Raw genomic sequence first — 14,197 nt, forward strand, 5'->3', positions numbered from 1 at the left:
CCAAGCCATGTCTTCCCTGGACCGGAAACAAGCTTCCAAGGACCGGTTTCTAGCATTTCAGCCGTCTTCAGCCAGGCTTGCTTGAATCCAGTGGCAAAGTGAGCAAGGGACTCACGTCTGAGCATACCCTGCCAACTTATGGCGAACAAAGCAAAAACCAAAGGAAATGATGGACGGAGTGATGGATCAAACCCAGATCTGTTGACTGGGTGTGAGTGTTTGATTGGTTCTGATGCTCCGTCCATCAGCACCCTCTTTTGTACCGCTTTGTTCGCCATAAGTTGGCAGGGTATGCTCAGACGTGAGTCCCTTGCTCACTTTGCCACTGGATTCAAGCAAGCCTGGCTGAAGACGGCTGAAATGCCAGAAACCGGTCCTAGGAAGCTTGTTTCTGGTCCAGGGAAGGCATGGCTTGGCAGTTCGGGCTGGACTGTTCCCATGAGGCACAGGGTCAGACTGATTTGCAGATGGCCATGTCTGAACTGGGGTGGCAGAGTGGGCTAAAGAACGGTGATGGATCAAACCCAGATCTGTTGACTGGGTGTGAGTGTTTGATTGGTTCTGATGCTCCGTCCATCACCACCCTCTTTTGTACCGCTTTGTTCGCCATAAGTTGGCAGGGTATGCTCAGACGTGAGTCCCTTGCTCACTTTGCCACTGGATTCAAGCAAGCCTGGCTGAAGACGGCTGAAATGCCAGAAACCGGTCCTAGGAAGCTTGTTTCTGGTCCAGGGAAGGCATGGCTTGGCAGTTCGGGCTGGACTGTTCCCATGAGGCACAGGGTCAGACTGATTTGCAGATGGCCATGTCTGAACTGGGGTGGCAGAGTGGGCTAATGAACAATGATGGATCAAACCCAGATCTGTTGACTGGGTGTGAGTGTTTGATTGGTTCTGATGCTCCGTCCATCACCACCCTCTTTTGTACCGCTTTGTTCGCCATAAGTTGGCAGGGTATGCTCAGACGTGAGTCCCTTGCTCACTTTGCCACTGGATTCAAGCAAGCCTGGCTGAAGACGGCTGAAATGCCAGAAACCGGTCCTAGGAAGCTTGTTTCTGGTCCAGGGAAGGCATGGCTTGGCAGTTCGGGCTGGACTGTTCCCATGAGGCACAGGGTCAGACTGATTTGCAGATGGCCATGTCTGAACTGGGGTGGCAGAGTGGGCTAAAGAACGGTGATGGATCAAACCCAGATCTGTTGACTGGGTGTGAGTGTTTGATTGGTTCTGATGCTCCGTCCATCACCACCCTCTTTTGTACCGCTTTGTTCGCCATAAGTTGGCAGGGTATGCTCAGACGTGAGTCCCTTGCTCACTTTGCCACTGGATTCAAGCAAGCCTGGCTGAAGACGGCTGAAATGCCAGAAACCGGTCCTAGGAAGCTTGTTTCTGGTCCAGGGAAGGCATGGCTTGGCAGTTCGGGCTGGACTGTTCCCATGAGGCACAGGGTCAGACTGATTTGCAGATGGCCATGTCTGAACTGGGGTGGCAGAGTGGGCTAATGAACAGTGATGGATCAAACCCAGATCTGTTGACTGGGTGTGAGTGTTTGATTGGTTCTGATGCTCCGTCCATCAGCACCCTCTTGTGTACTGCTTTGTTCGCCATAAGTTGGCAGGGTATGCTCAGACGTGAGTCCCTTGCTCACTTTGCCACTGGATTCAAGCAAGCCTGGCTGAAGACGGCTGAAATGCCAGAAACCGGTCCTAGGAAGCTTGTTTCTGGTCCAGGGAAGGCATGGCTTGGCAGTTCGGGCTGGACTGTTCCCATGAGGCACAGGGTCAGACTGATTTGCAGATGGCCATGTCTGAACTGGGGTGGCAGAGTGGGCTAAAGAACGGTGATGGATCAAACCCAGATCTGTTGACTGGGTGTGAGTGTTTGATTGGTTCTGATGCTCCGTCCATCACCACCCTCTTTTGTACCGCTTTGTTCGCCATAAGTTGGCAGGGTATGCTCAGACGTGAGTCCCTTGCTCACTTTGCCACTGGATTCAAGCAAGCCTGGCTGAAGACGGCTGAAATGCCAGAAACCGGTCCTAGGAAGCTTGTTTCTGGTCCAGGGAAGGCATGGCTTGGCAGTTCGGGCTGGACTGTTCCCATGAGGCACAGGGTCAGACTGATTTGCAGATGGCCATGTCTGAACTGGGGTGGCAGAGTGGGCTAAAGAACGGTGATGGATCAAACCCAGATCTGTTGACTGGGTGTGAGTGTTTGATTGGTTCTGATGCTCCGTCCATCACCACCCTCTTTTGTACCGCTTTGTTCGCCATAAGTTGGCAGGGTATGCTCAGACGTGAGTCCCTTGCTCACTTTGCCACTGGATTCAAGCAAGCCTGGCTGAAGACGGCTGAAATGCCAGAAACCGGTCCTAGGAAGCTTGTTTCTGGTCCAGGAAAGGCATGGCTTGGCAGTTCGGGCTGGACTGTTCCCATGAGGCACAGGGTCAGACTGATTTGCAGATGGCCATGTCTGAACTGGGGTGGCAGAGTGGGCTAAAGAACGGTGATGGATCAAACCCAGATCTGTTGACTGGGTGTGAGTGTTTGATTGGTTCTGATGCTCCGTCCATCACCACCCTCTTTTGTACCGCTTTGTTCGCAATAAGTTGGCAGGGTATGCTCAGACGTGAGTCCCTTGCTCACTTTGCCACTGGATTCAAGCAAGCCTGGCTGAAGACGGCTGAAATGCCAGAAACCGGTCCTAGGAAGCTTGTTTCTGGTCCAGGGAAGGCATGGCTTGGCAGTTCGGGCTGGACTGTTCCCATGAGGCACAGGGTCAGACTGATTTGCAGATGGCCATGTCTGAACTGGGGTGGCAGAGTGGGCTAAAGAACGGTGATGGATCAAACCCAGATCTGTTGACTGGGTGTGAGTGTTTGATTGGTTCTGATGCTCCGTCCATCACCACCCTCTTTTGTACCGCTTTGCTCGCCATAAGTTGGCAGGGTATGCTCAGATGTGAGTCACTTGCTCACTTTGCCACCGGATTCAAGCAAGCCTGGCTGAAGACGGCTGAAATGCCAGAAACCGGTCCTAGGAAGCTTGTTTCTGGTCCAGGGAAGGCATGGCTTGGCAGTTCGGGCTGGACTGTTCCCATGAGGCACAGGGTCAGACTGATTTGCAGATGGCCATGTCTGAACTGGGGTGGCAGAGTGGGCTAAAGAACGGTGATGGATCAAACCCAGATCTGTTGACTGGGTGTGAGTGTTTGATTGGTTCTGATGCTCCGTCCATCACCACCCTCTTTTGTACCGCTTTGTTCCCATCGCCATAAGTTGGCAGGGTATGCTCAGACATGAGTCCCTTTCTCACTTGGCCACTGGATTCAAGCAAGCCTGGCTGACAACGGCTGAAATGCCAGAATCCGGTCCTAGGAAGCTTGTTTCTGGTCCAGGGAAGGCATGGCTTGGCAGTTCGGGCTGGACTGTTCCCATGAGGCACAGGGTCCGACTGATTTGCAGATGGCCATGTCTGAACTGGGGTGGCAGAGTGGGCTAAAGAACGGTGATGGATCAAACCCAGATCTGTTGACTGGGTGTGAGTGTTTGATTGGTTCTGATGCTCCGTCCATCAGCACCCTCTTTTGTACCGCTTTGTTCGCCATAAGTTGGCAGGGTATGCTCAGACGTGAGTCCCTTGCTCACTTTGCCACTGGATTCAAGCAAGCCTGGCTGAAGACGGCTGAAATGCCAGAAACCGGTCCTAGGAAGCTTGTTTCTGGTCCAGGGAAGGCATGGCTTGGCAGTTCGGGCTGGACTGTTCCCATGAGGCACAGGGTCAGACTGATTTGCAGATGGCCATGTCTGAACTGGGGTGGCAGAGTGGGCTAAAGAACGGTGATGGATCAAACCCAGATCTGTTGACTGGGTGTGAGTGTTTGATTGGTTCTGATGCTCCGTCCATCACCACCCTCTTTTGTACCGCTTTGTTCGCCATAAGTTGGCAGGGTATGCTCAGACGTGAGTCCCTTGCTCACTTTGCCACTGGATTCAAGCAAGCCTGGCTGAAGACGGCTGAAATGCCAGAAACCGGTCCTAGGAAGCTTGTTTCTGGTCCAGGGAAGGCATGGCTTGGCAGTTCGGGCTGGACTGTTCCCATGAGGCACAGGGTCAGACTGATTTGCAGATGGCCATGTCTGAACTGGGGTGGCAGAGTGGGCTAAAGAACGGTGATGGATCAAACCCAGATCTGTTGACTGGGTGTGAGTGTTTGATTGGTTCTGATGCTCCGTCCATCACCACCCTCTTTTGTACCGCTTTGTTCGCCATAAGTTGGCAGGGTATGCTCAGACGTGAGTCCCTTGCTCACTTTGCCACTGGATTCAAGCAAGCCTGGCTGAAGACGGCTGAAATGCCAGAAACCGGTCCTAGGAAGCTTGTTTCTGGTCCAGGAAAGGCATGGCTTGGCAGTTCGGGCTGGACTGTTCCCATGAGGCACAGGGTCAGACTGATTTGCAGATGGCCATGTCTGAACTGGGGTGGCAGAGTGGGCTAAAGAACGGTGATGGATCAAACCCAGATCTGTTGACTGGGTGTGAGTGTTTGATTGGTTCTGATGCTCCGTCCATCACCACCCTCTTTTGTACCGCTTTGTTCGCAATAAGTTGGCAGGGTATGCTCAGACGTGAGTCCCTTGCTCACTTTGCCACTGGATTCAAGCAAGCCTGGCTGAAGACGGCTGAAATGCCAGAAACCGGTCCTAGGAAGCTTGTTTCTGGTCCAGGGAAGGCATGGCTTGGCAGTTCGGGCTGGACTGTTCCCATGAGGCACAGGGTCAGACTGATTTGCAGATGGCCATGTCTGAACTGGGGTGGCAGAGTGGGCTAAAGAACGGTGATGGATCAAACCCAGATCTGTTGACTGGGTGTGAGTGTTTGATTGGTTCTGATGCTCCGTCCATCACCACCCTCTTTTGTACCGCTTTGCTCGCCATAAGTTGGCAGGGTATGCTCAGATGTGAGTCACTTGCTCACTTTGCCACCGGATTCAAGCAAGCCTGGCTGAAGACGGCTGAAATGCCAGAAACCGGTCCTAGGAAGCTTGTTTCTGGTCCAGGGAAGGCATGGCTTGGCAGTTCGGGCTGGACTGTTCCCATGAGGCACAGGGTCAGACTGATTTGCAGATGGCCATGTCTGAACTGGGGTGGCAGAGTGGGCTAAAGAACGGTGATGGATCAAACCCAGATCTGTTGACTGGGTGTGAGTGTTTGATTGGTTCTGATGCTCCGTCCATCACCACCCTCTTTTGTACCGCTTTGTTCCCATCGCCATAAGTTGGCAGGGTATGCTCAGACGTGAGTCCCTTTCTCACTTGGCCACTGGATTCAAGCAAGCCTGGCTGACAACGGCTGAAATGCCAGAATCCGGTCCTAGGAAGCTTGTTTCTGGTCCAGGGAAGGCATGGCTTGGCAGTTCGGGCTGGACTGTTCCCATGAGGCACAGGGTCCGACTGATTTGCAGATGGCCATGTCTGAACTGGGGTGGCAGAGTGGGCTAAAGAACGGTGATGGATCAAACCCAGATCTGTTGACTGGGTGTGAGTGTTTGATTGGTTCTGATGCTCCGTCCATCACCACCCTCTTTTGTACCGCTTTGTTCGCCTCAAAATTTCTTATACAATGAAGAAGTCTATGATCAGCCTGTTTATTATCAGTCTGTCTCATATATGCTGCCTTTGCCTTTAAAATATGGTGATTGACCCTTCTCTTAATTTCCTTGATATGCATGAGAAGATGTGCTTTGGAGGGTACAGATGTAGAAGGAGACAGGCAGGAAAGGTTCAAGGATGGAAACCAGAAGAGCAATAGAAAGAAGAGGCTACGACCAATGGAAGAGTGTAAAGAGTTGTTGGATGCAAACTCAGCCTGGGAGATACAATTACTCCATTCATCCTAGTGCTCCATTAAGAAATAGTGAAGATATTGTTATGTTGCTTGGGTCAGTCTTTTGGATGGTGCATCTATATATGGATTATAGATTTTTGATTCCTGTCACCTTAATTAATCCTTTTCCGACATGTGCAATGGATTGCGCCCTTCAATAAGAAATAACAGCGTCTGGTAATCCCAGAAATTGAAAGCCATGATTAAGAAAAATGTGAAACATTTCTACAATAGTTTGGAATCCTTTACAGGAGATAAAATGCCCTATATTGATGAAATAATACACCCCTACTAACAATGTGGTAAACCTTTGTGGCATGGTGAATTCAAAAATAAAATTCATAGAAATTCTTGACTAAGGTTGTGAGGGTACAGTAAGGCGTTGTAATATTCTCATTGTTTTGGCTTTCTTCATCTTAGCCTGAGGACACACTGAATCCTAAGTGATAAGTGTTGATTTTGACATATTAGACCACCAAAAATGTCTTTCTTGGCTTTGGATGCTCTGCAGTATGTGGATCATGGCACTATTCCTTGACTTGTTATTGCAGTTCTAAATGAGGAAAATAAGGAGCATTTTTCTGCTACAACAGAGATCGGTGTCTCTTCCTTTGTCTTAAATTGTTTTGCAGCCTTTGGTCACCCATGATATTTTTGTTCTGACAACAGCAGTTGTTGTGACCCCTTGCCACATGCATGAGGTCAAACCTGGATTTACTCGTGCTTTCCCCTTTGTATTTTTTTCCCTTGTTCAGTTCCCCACAGTCACCCTGATTTCTTGCTCTTTGTTGTTTTTTTACCTGTCTCGTTATCATCTTGTTAGTTTGTCTTCCCTGTCTGTCTTCCTCCATGGCTATGCTCTCCATCTGTGACTCGTGGGCTGGTCCCATGGTACAGTGGGGGCTATTTGCAGCCTGCCATCTGCTTGCACTGGGTAAGTCCTATATTGTGTTATTTTCATGTCTTATTTCCCTTCGTTTGCATGACTTCTTAGTAATTTGTGTTTTCGCACTCTTGGATGGAGGTCTAAACTTGCTAACTAATTTTCTTTTAATCCCACTACGGCGCACAGCATGCCGTCTGGTATTGGGTCCAAAAGGACTCAGTGTTTCCTTGAGCTTTGTGTCAAGGTTTAGATGGGGTTAGTTGCCGGACCACTGCAGGCCGTACCGACCAGTGGATTCCTGACTGAGTGGTTCACCAGTCCAACCACTGGTTTTGTGTACTTTTTCTTTATGACATTGGTTACCTACGCCTGCAGTAACTTCATGAGGTCATGAAGAAGGCTGCCACACCTCCTCAAAGCCACAAGAAATCCCTGGTGGTCCAGTGGGTGCATTCCTGCTGCTCGAACACAGCCCCACTCGCTATCATACAGCAGGCAAACACACACAAGAGAGACACTAGTGGAAAGGAAAAACTCTTTTCCCCTGGTGTGACTCTTGCTACAGGATTGCCCCAGCAAGAGAACTTGCCAAACAACAGTCCTCCTTGACCGACACGCTGGATGCAAATGGCTTTCAGTGTGTCCCCAACGGGTACTCATAACATCAGCATGCCGTGTGCACGCTGATGTCCAATCTCGCTGGGAAAGGGGGTTGTAGATGGCAGCACAAGCACTTCTGATATCATCCCCAGTGAGGGGATGTGGTAGGAGAATTGACAGCACTTCTCCCTCAGGTGGGTGCTAGGACATGCTGAACACCTGAGAAGCAGTCATAAGAATGTCCTCAGCACGTCCTTAGCACCCAGTGACTAAAGGCTTTCTCCGCTTTCCCTAAATTGGTTAGCAGAGTTGTGGTTTGAACAAAATGTTCACTTTGAAAACACTCAAATATTTTATAACCTTTTATATATTTAAACAAAGGCAGGCTTGCAAATGTAGACACCAGGACCACTGCACCGTGTTTGGTGACGCAGATATGTTGAATGAAAGAAACACAAAATACACTGTGAGATTGTAGCATGTGCAACACCAGTGGCATCATAAAATGTATCTCTCTCTCTCTCTCCCTCTGTGATTAAAGACTGTAACTAGCCCAGTGGTGGCTCCTCGAGGGAGTGCTGTGGGGTGGGGGGTGGTAAACTTCGGAATGCGGCCAAACAGAGTTGTGTATATAAATAAATAAATAAAACAAATTACATTGCACGAATTGGCGACGCCAAATCAAAGCGGTGCCTCCAGCACGCATGCACGCACACACACAGACACTCAATACCTGACACTAGCCTTTTGTCACCCCAGACTTCTTGGAGCTTTGGCAGGAAAGGAAGGAACTTTGCAGAACCAGATGTGGGGGTAGCCTGGAAGATTCCCCCACTTCAAAGGCTGGCACCAGGAATAAATACCGAACCCTCAGAACACTTCTTCAGTACACTCCTCGGCCTGTTAAAGACTTTAGATGGACTGCCTTGGACCCCCAGATGACTGCCCTGCTGCTTGATGCCTGCCTTGTGTCTCAAAGGACTGCCCTACTGCTACCAGAGGACTGTTCTGCTACTTGAGGCTTGCCTTATTCCCCAGAGGCGTGCCTTGCTGCTTTAAGCCAGGACTACCACAGTGACTCCAAGGGCTAGCTGGTTGGCCTCCTACGTGAGCTACATGTACATTCCAAGCCCCAGTGACCTTCAACTCTGCACCTGGCCTCCGCTGGCGTGAGTTCTAACATCCCGCCCCCCCCAAGTGGTGCCCCCAAGTTTCCTCCAAAAAGTGGCCGGAGAACAAACCAAGACTGCGCCCTACCTTTTCACCGATCTGCCCATCATGCATCGCTAGTCAGCTTGATTCCACTGTAGCTACCACTACGTTCTTCTCTGTAGCAGCAAATCCAGTTTAGTTGGACCTCTTGGTGAAGGTATTCCAACTCCTGCCTTGTTTCTAGAGAATGGTTTTCAGCCTCTCAGTCAGTAGCTCAATGTCTTACAATCAACAGTTAGGTTTTACAAATATACTGCCCTAAAACCGGGCTGTAATAGTTTAATAAAACATTTAAAATGAACAGTGTAGATTTCTTGTGTGTCAGTGTCTTTTTGGAAAAAAAGTATTAACAATCAACTTGAAATATTATTGTATTGTAGGCAGTTTGGTAGACTCTAATTGTTGCCCTCTGCTCATTATTTCCAGGCAAGTTGTAGGAGACATGTCATCGCAGCCTATCTATTCCTTCCGTTCAAACTCTTCAATAGCTGTACTTTGACTGAGAGCGCAGAAGGATCTACTGGGCTGTGGTTACATAGGAGCTTGTAAAACCTTATCACAGTCTTTCAGGCAGCACTAAAGCAATTCATCAAAGGATCCTCCTGGGGCTGTAGGTCTCTGTTGGCCAAATTAACTAATTTATCTGGACTTGATATTTAGAGCCGTGTGTAGGGCCCACCTTCCGCTAAGCCTTCCTTTGCAACTCTTGATCACCCAATTCCTCCAACCCGCTGTGGATCTGATGATGCGTCACCAATATGGTGCTTTTGCCCCGTATTCCCTGTGGGCATTCATTCCATTATTATCAGACAGAAATCATCTAGCACATATTTTAAAATACTTGTTTTAAAAGCTGATCAGCTGTAACTAGTGGACAAGATAGCACTTTTTTCAACAAAAAATATTAAGGTTTCTCCTTGCCTCGCCTCCCACCTAGCCAGTCACTTTCTGTGTTGAGCCCGACCATTGCCGGTCCCCGCTACACCTCAAAGAGACTCCTGTTCCCTTTGGGTGCAGGTGAGGTTCAAGGAAGATGAGACACTCTATGAACAAGTACATGTGCAATTACAGTAGATAAATGGGAGTTCAAACAAAAAATCTACCACATCTGTTTTTTTATCAACACATTTTAAGAGAAATGAATTGTAAACAGACTGCATTTTGAAGTACTGAATTGCTTGTGTAAATGTTTGCTTTATGAGTTTACATTTGCATGACATCTTGATTGTCCAAACAAATAGGGTATCCTACAATTGCAAATTCTTTACCCCTCAGATCTTTACTAACACACTTTTCCTTTATGACAGGAAGCACTGCACACGTTGTACTACAAAAAATCGTTTGTGTTTCTTGGCTGTGGGGAATCTCTTCGTGACCAGATCTTCCAGGCCCTCTTTTGGCATAGCGTCGAGAAGAGCCATGAGTCGGAGCACTACATGTTGGTCCTCAAGAAAGACGATGACTACTTTTTTAAACTGCAGAAAGACATGCTTCTTCTTGGAATCAAAGTGATATCTTATGGAGACAGCTGTTTGCAATTCCCACAGTATCTCAAAAGCGTCTTTTCTTTAATTTCTGAAGAGAGGAGATCAGGTAAGTTAAATACCTAAACCTTGCGTTGCATGTTAGTTTGATGTGGTATGCTTTTTTCATGCACCGGATGTGAATAAGAACAAACTTGCCAAACCCTGCTTCAAGCATACCTTACTTCAGACAAACCCTGCTCTTGTCAAACCCTGCTTCAGGTAAACCTTAATTCAGACAAACGTTGCTCTTGTCAAACCCTGCTTCAAGCAAACTTTACTTCAGACAAACCCTGCTCTTGTCAAACCCTGCTTCTGGTAAACCTTACTTCAGACAAACCCTGCTCTCGTCACATCCTGCTTCAGGCAAACCTTACTTCAGACAAACCCTGCTTGTGTCAAACCCTGATTCAAGCTTACCTTACTTCAGACAAACCCTGCTCTTGTCAAACCCTGATTCAAGCAAACCTTACTTCAGACCAACCCTGCCCTTGTCAAACCCTGATTCAAGCAAACCTTACTTCAGGCAAACCCTGCTTGTGTCAAACCCTGATTCAAGCAAACCTTACTTCAGACAAACCCTGCTCTTGTCAAACCCTGATTTAAGCAAACCTTACTTCAGACCAACCCTGCTCTTGTCAAACCCTGCTTCAGGCATACCTTACTTCAGACAAACCCTGCTCTTGTCACATCCTGCTTCAGGCAAACCTTACTTCAGACAAACCCTGCTAGTGTCAACCCCTGATTCAAGCTAACCTTACTTCAGACAAACCCTGCTCTTGTCAACCCTGATTCAGGCAAACCTTACTTCAAACAAACCCTGCTCTCGTCACATCCTGCTTCAGGCAAACCTTACTTCAGACAAACCCTGCTCTGGTCCAACCCTGCTTCAAGCAAACCTTACTTCAGACAAACCCTGCTCTGGTCAAACCCTGCTTCAAGTAAACCTTGCATCAGAATAACCCTGCTCTCGACACATTCTGCTGCAGGCAAACCTTACTTCAGACAAACCCTGCTCTTGTCAAACCCTGCTTCAAGCAAACCTTACTTCAGACAAACCCTGCTCTTGTCAAACCCTGCTTCAGGCATACCTTACGTTAGACAAACCCTGCTCTTGCCAAACCCGGCTTCAGGCAAGCCTTACTTCAGACAAACCCTGCTCTTGCCAAACCCTGCTTCAAGCAAACCTTACTTCAGACAAACCCTGCCCCTTTCAAACCCTGTTTCAAGCAAACGTTACTTCAGACAAACCCTGGTCTTGTCAAACCCTGCTTCAGGCAAACCTTACTTCAGACAAACCCTGCTCTTCTCAAACCCTGCTTCAAGCTAACCTTAATTCAGACAAACCCTGCTCTTGTCAAACCTTACTTCAATCTAACCTTACTTCAGACAACCCCTGCTCTGGTCAAACCCTGCTTCAAGCTAAACTTACTTCAGACAAACCCTGCTCTTGTCACATCCTGCTTCAGGCAAACCTTACTTCAGACAAACCCTGCTCTCGTCAAACCCTGCTTCAAGCAAACCTTACTTAAGAAAAATCCTGCTCTTGTCAAACTCTGCTTCAAGCTAACCTGTCTTTTGACAAACCCTTCTTCTGGGTAACCCTGCTTCTGGCAAACTCTTCTTCAGAATTAACTCTGCTTCTGCCAAACAATGCTTCAGGATAATCCTACTTCAGGCAAACCTACTTTTGGACAAATCCTGCTTTTGTCAAACCTGCCTTGCCTAGTTCTGCTCAGGCATGGTCCACTTCAGGCTAACCTTTCTTCAGACTAATCCTGCCTTAGGCTAACCCTTCTACTAGTCAACCACTGTGGTGCCCATGTCTTGGCCGCCCAGTCCCTTACCAGCAGAATCAAAGAAGTCTCTACCCTCCGTTGGACATCTCCCAACGTTCATCATGCTCCTGGTGGCACAAATACCTACTGTTCAATTAATGATCAGGATTGCTGCCTCTTTATTACATGCCCACTTCAGGACACTGCTATATTTTTCTACACTAAGCCTCCACCCCTCTGTTATGTTCTGGTGCACAACATATGTGCAGGTAGTATTGATAAGGCACCATTACACACAGATGCACTTGCTAAAGACCCATTTATTAGGCAAAATGTGGCTCAGATGAACATGGCAATCAATGTATCTCATATTGCTTCCAGTTTTAGGACTTAGATTTTCTTTCTCCCATCTGCTACATAAATGTTCGGGAAGAAAGCATCAAGGCAACTTTTGTTTTCAGAGGCCTTGGCAAGCTCAAAAGGGAAATGGCCCAACCCAAAACTACAGAACAAGATATGTCTTCACTAACCATGGACACTCTTATGCAGGAATTAAATTAACTAAAATCCATGATTACCACTGTGGAAACGATCGACCAAGACCGTTGAGGAGTTGAAAACCCTTGCATGCAGAAATGTCTGCTTTTCAGCAACAACTGGACTCCGGAAAAGCGACTCACAAATTTGGAAATCCAGGCGCTTGAAGCCACAGGCTGGGAATCTGAAATATTGTATCTACAGAAAAAAAATGTAGGCCTTGAAGATAGGAGCAGGAGAGATAACGTGTGCCTACATGGCTTGTAGGAAGCAGAAGACGAGGATGATTTGCTTAACTTTCTGATGCGCTTTCTGCTAAACTCATGGGAGGTGATTTTAGTGGTGCTATTGATTTTTAAAGGGCACAAAGACTGAGACAGATTTTGCACCACCAACATGCTAGGCTGATACTTCACACCACTAAACAGCATGGTCCACATTATCATAATGTGGAAAAGCTCTCCTTTGTTTCTGCCTTCTCGCATGATACCTATCTGCTACGGAGAAATATTTTATCGTTAAGACCCATCCTCAGGCAGAAAGGACTGAGATATCAAATTTGAGACCTAACAATAATGCTGATCACGATCAAAAAGAGAACAAGAGAATACTACATGCCACAAGATCTGGGAAGTTTCCTAGAAATGTTTGAGGGATCTCAGATGGATTTCACACCATCACCTGGGTGAAGAGGCATCGTCATTGGTCGCTACCACTGCTGATTCACTGAACACTGCAACCGCCTCTAGTTCAAAAGTTAATACAAATAGTTATCCCCCTTGAGAAAAGTCATATGGGACTTGACCAAGACAAGACAAAGACAAGTTAAGATCCCATCCTAAATGCCCAGACACTTTGAACGTACTCAGAAGAAATAATCCCCTCCTCTTGATTTTGCAGATCATAATGGTTACCCATTACACCAACAAACTGACGTGATCTCTCGCACAGGCAAAAGCCAGCAATGGGCGGCTCCACTGCAAAAACTTCAGGGCTTTATTACTAATTATTGGGAACATAAAGATCTTGGCCAAGAATATGGCAACAAGGCTAAGAAAAACGCTTCATCACTAGAATGCAAGAACCAAGTTGCATTTATCCCTTGATGCTCTTCACCATTTTCGTACTTTGTTCAATCTTCTCTGGTGCACAACATATGTGCAAGATGAACGAGCAGCCCGCTCCCTCAGGGCCTTAAAGTTGTTTGATCAGGTCAAGTGGGCTATTTCTCCAGAGTGCATTCCGTAATGGGCGCAGGCCCCATCTTTTTGACTATGATACAGTGGTGCCACCACAATCCTTAAACCATGCTAAATTGAAATGGATTCCTGTCTGACAAATTTGTCATCCACAGAGGAACCAGTCCGGGATGCCCCATCTCTTTATACGTGTGCTGGAACATTTGGCAATTGCTATCTGTCACCCAAGAGACATCGTTGGTATTGATACTCCTGCTGGAATCTTAAAGACGATTTTTTAGCTGACAACATCCTCCTGACACTGGCCTGCCATAGCACCTTTGCTCCCACCCTTATAAAGTTCTTATCATTCTTCTTCAGATTTCCTGATATACGAATAATTGGACCAAGAGTGAAAGTCTGCCCATTTCACCACATACAATAGCTCACTCCTTGCACAGCCTCCCATTTCAATGGGTGCCGGCCGAAATGAAATACATGGGCATTCTGGTAATAATCTGCAAATAATCAGTCACTGGCAATATGGTAATCCTGTTATGTTATGTGTATTTTTAAAGTGCACTGCCATTTGCGAGGCTATCCT

General features: G+C 47.5%; 1 protein-coding gene across 1 annotated transcript in view; it reads left to right on the forward strand.

The window, feature by feature from the left end:
- SIRAL2 (SIR2 antiphage like 2) overlaps positions 1-14,197 on the forward strand; it is an 822,333-nt gene that overhangs the window by 483,358 nt on the left and 324,778 nt on the right. Inside the window, exon 6 of the mRNA XM_085615425.1 lies at positions 9,885-10,170. Within this exon, the coding sequence (XP_085471551.1) occupies positions 9,885-10,170 (286 nt within the window). The remainder of the gene's footprint in view (positions 1-9,884; positions 10,171-14,197) is intronic.

This window comes from Triturus cristatus, chromosome 7 (assembly GCF_964204655.1).
Source record: "Triturus cristatus chromosome 7, aTriCri1.1, whole genome shotgun sequence".
Lineage (NCBI taxonomy): Eukaryota > Metazoa > Chordata > Amphibia > Caudata > Salamandridae > Triturus > Triturus cristatus.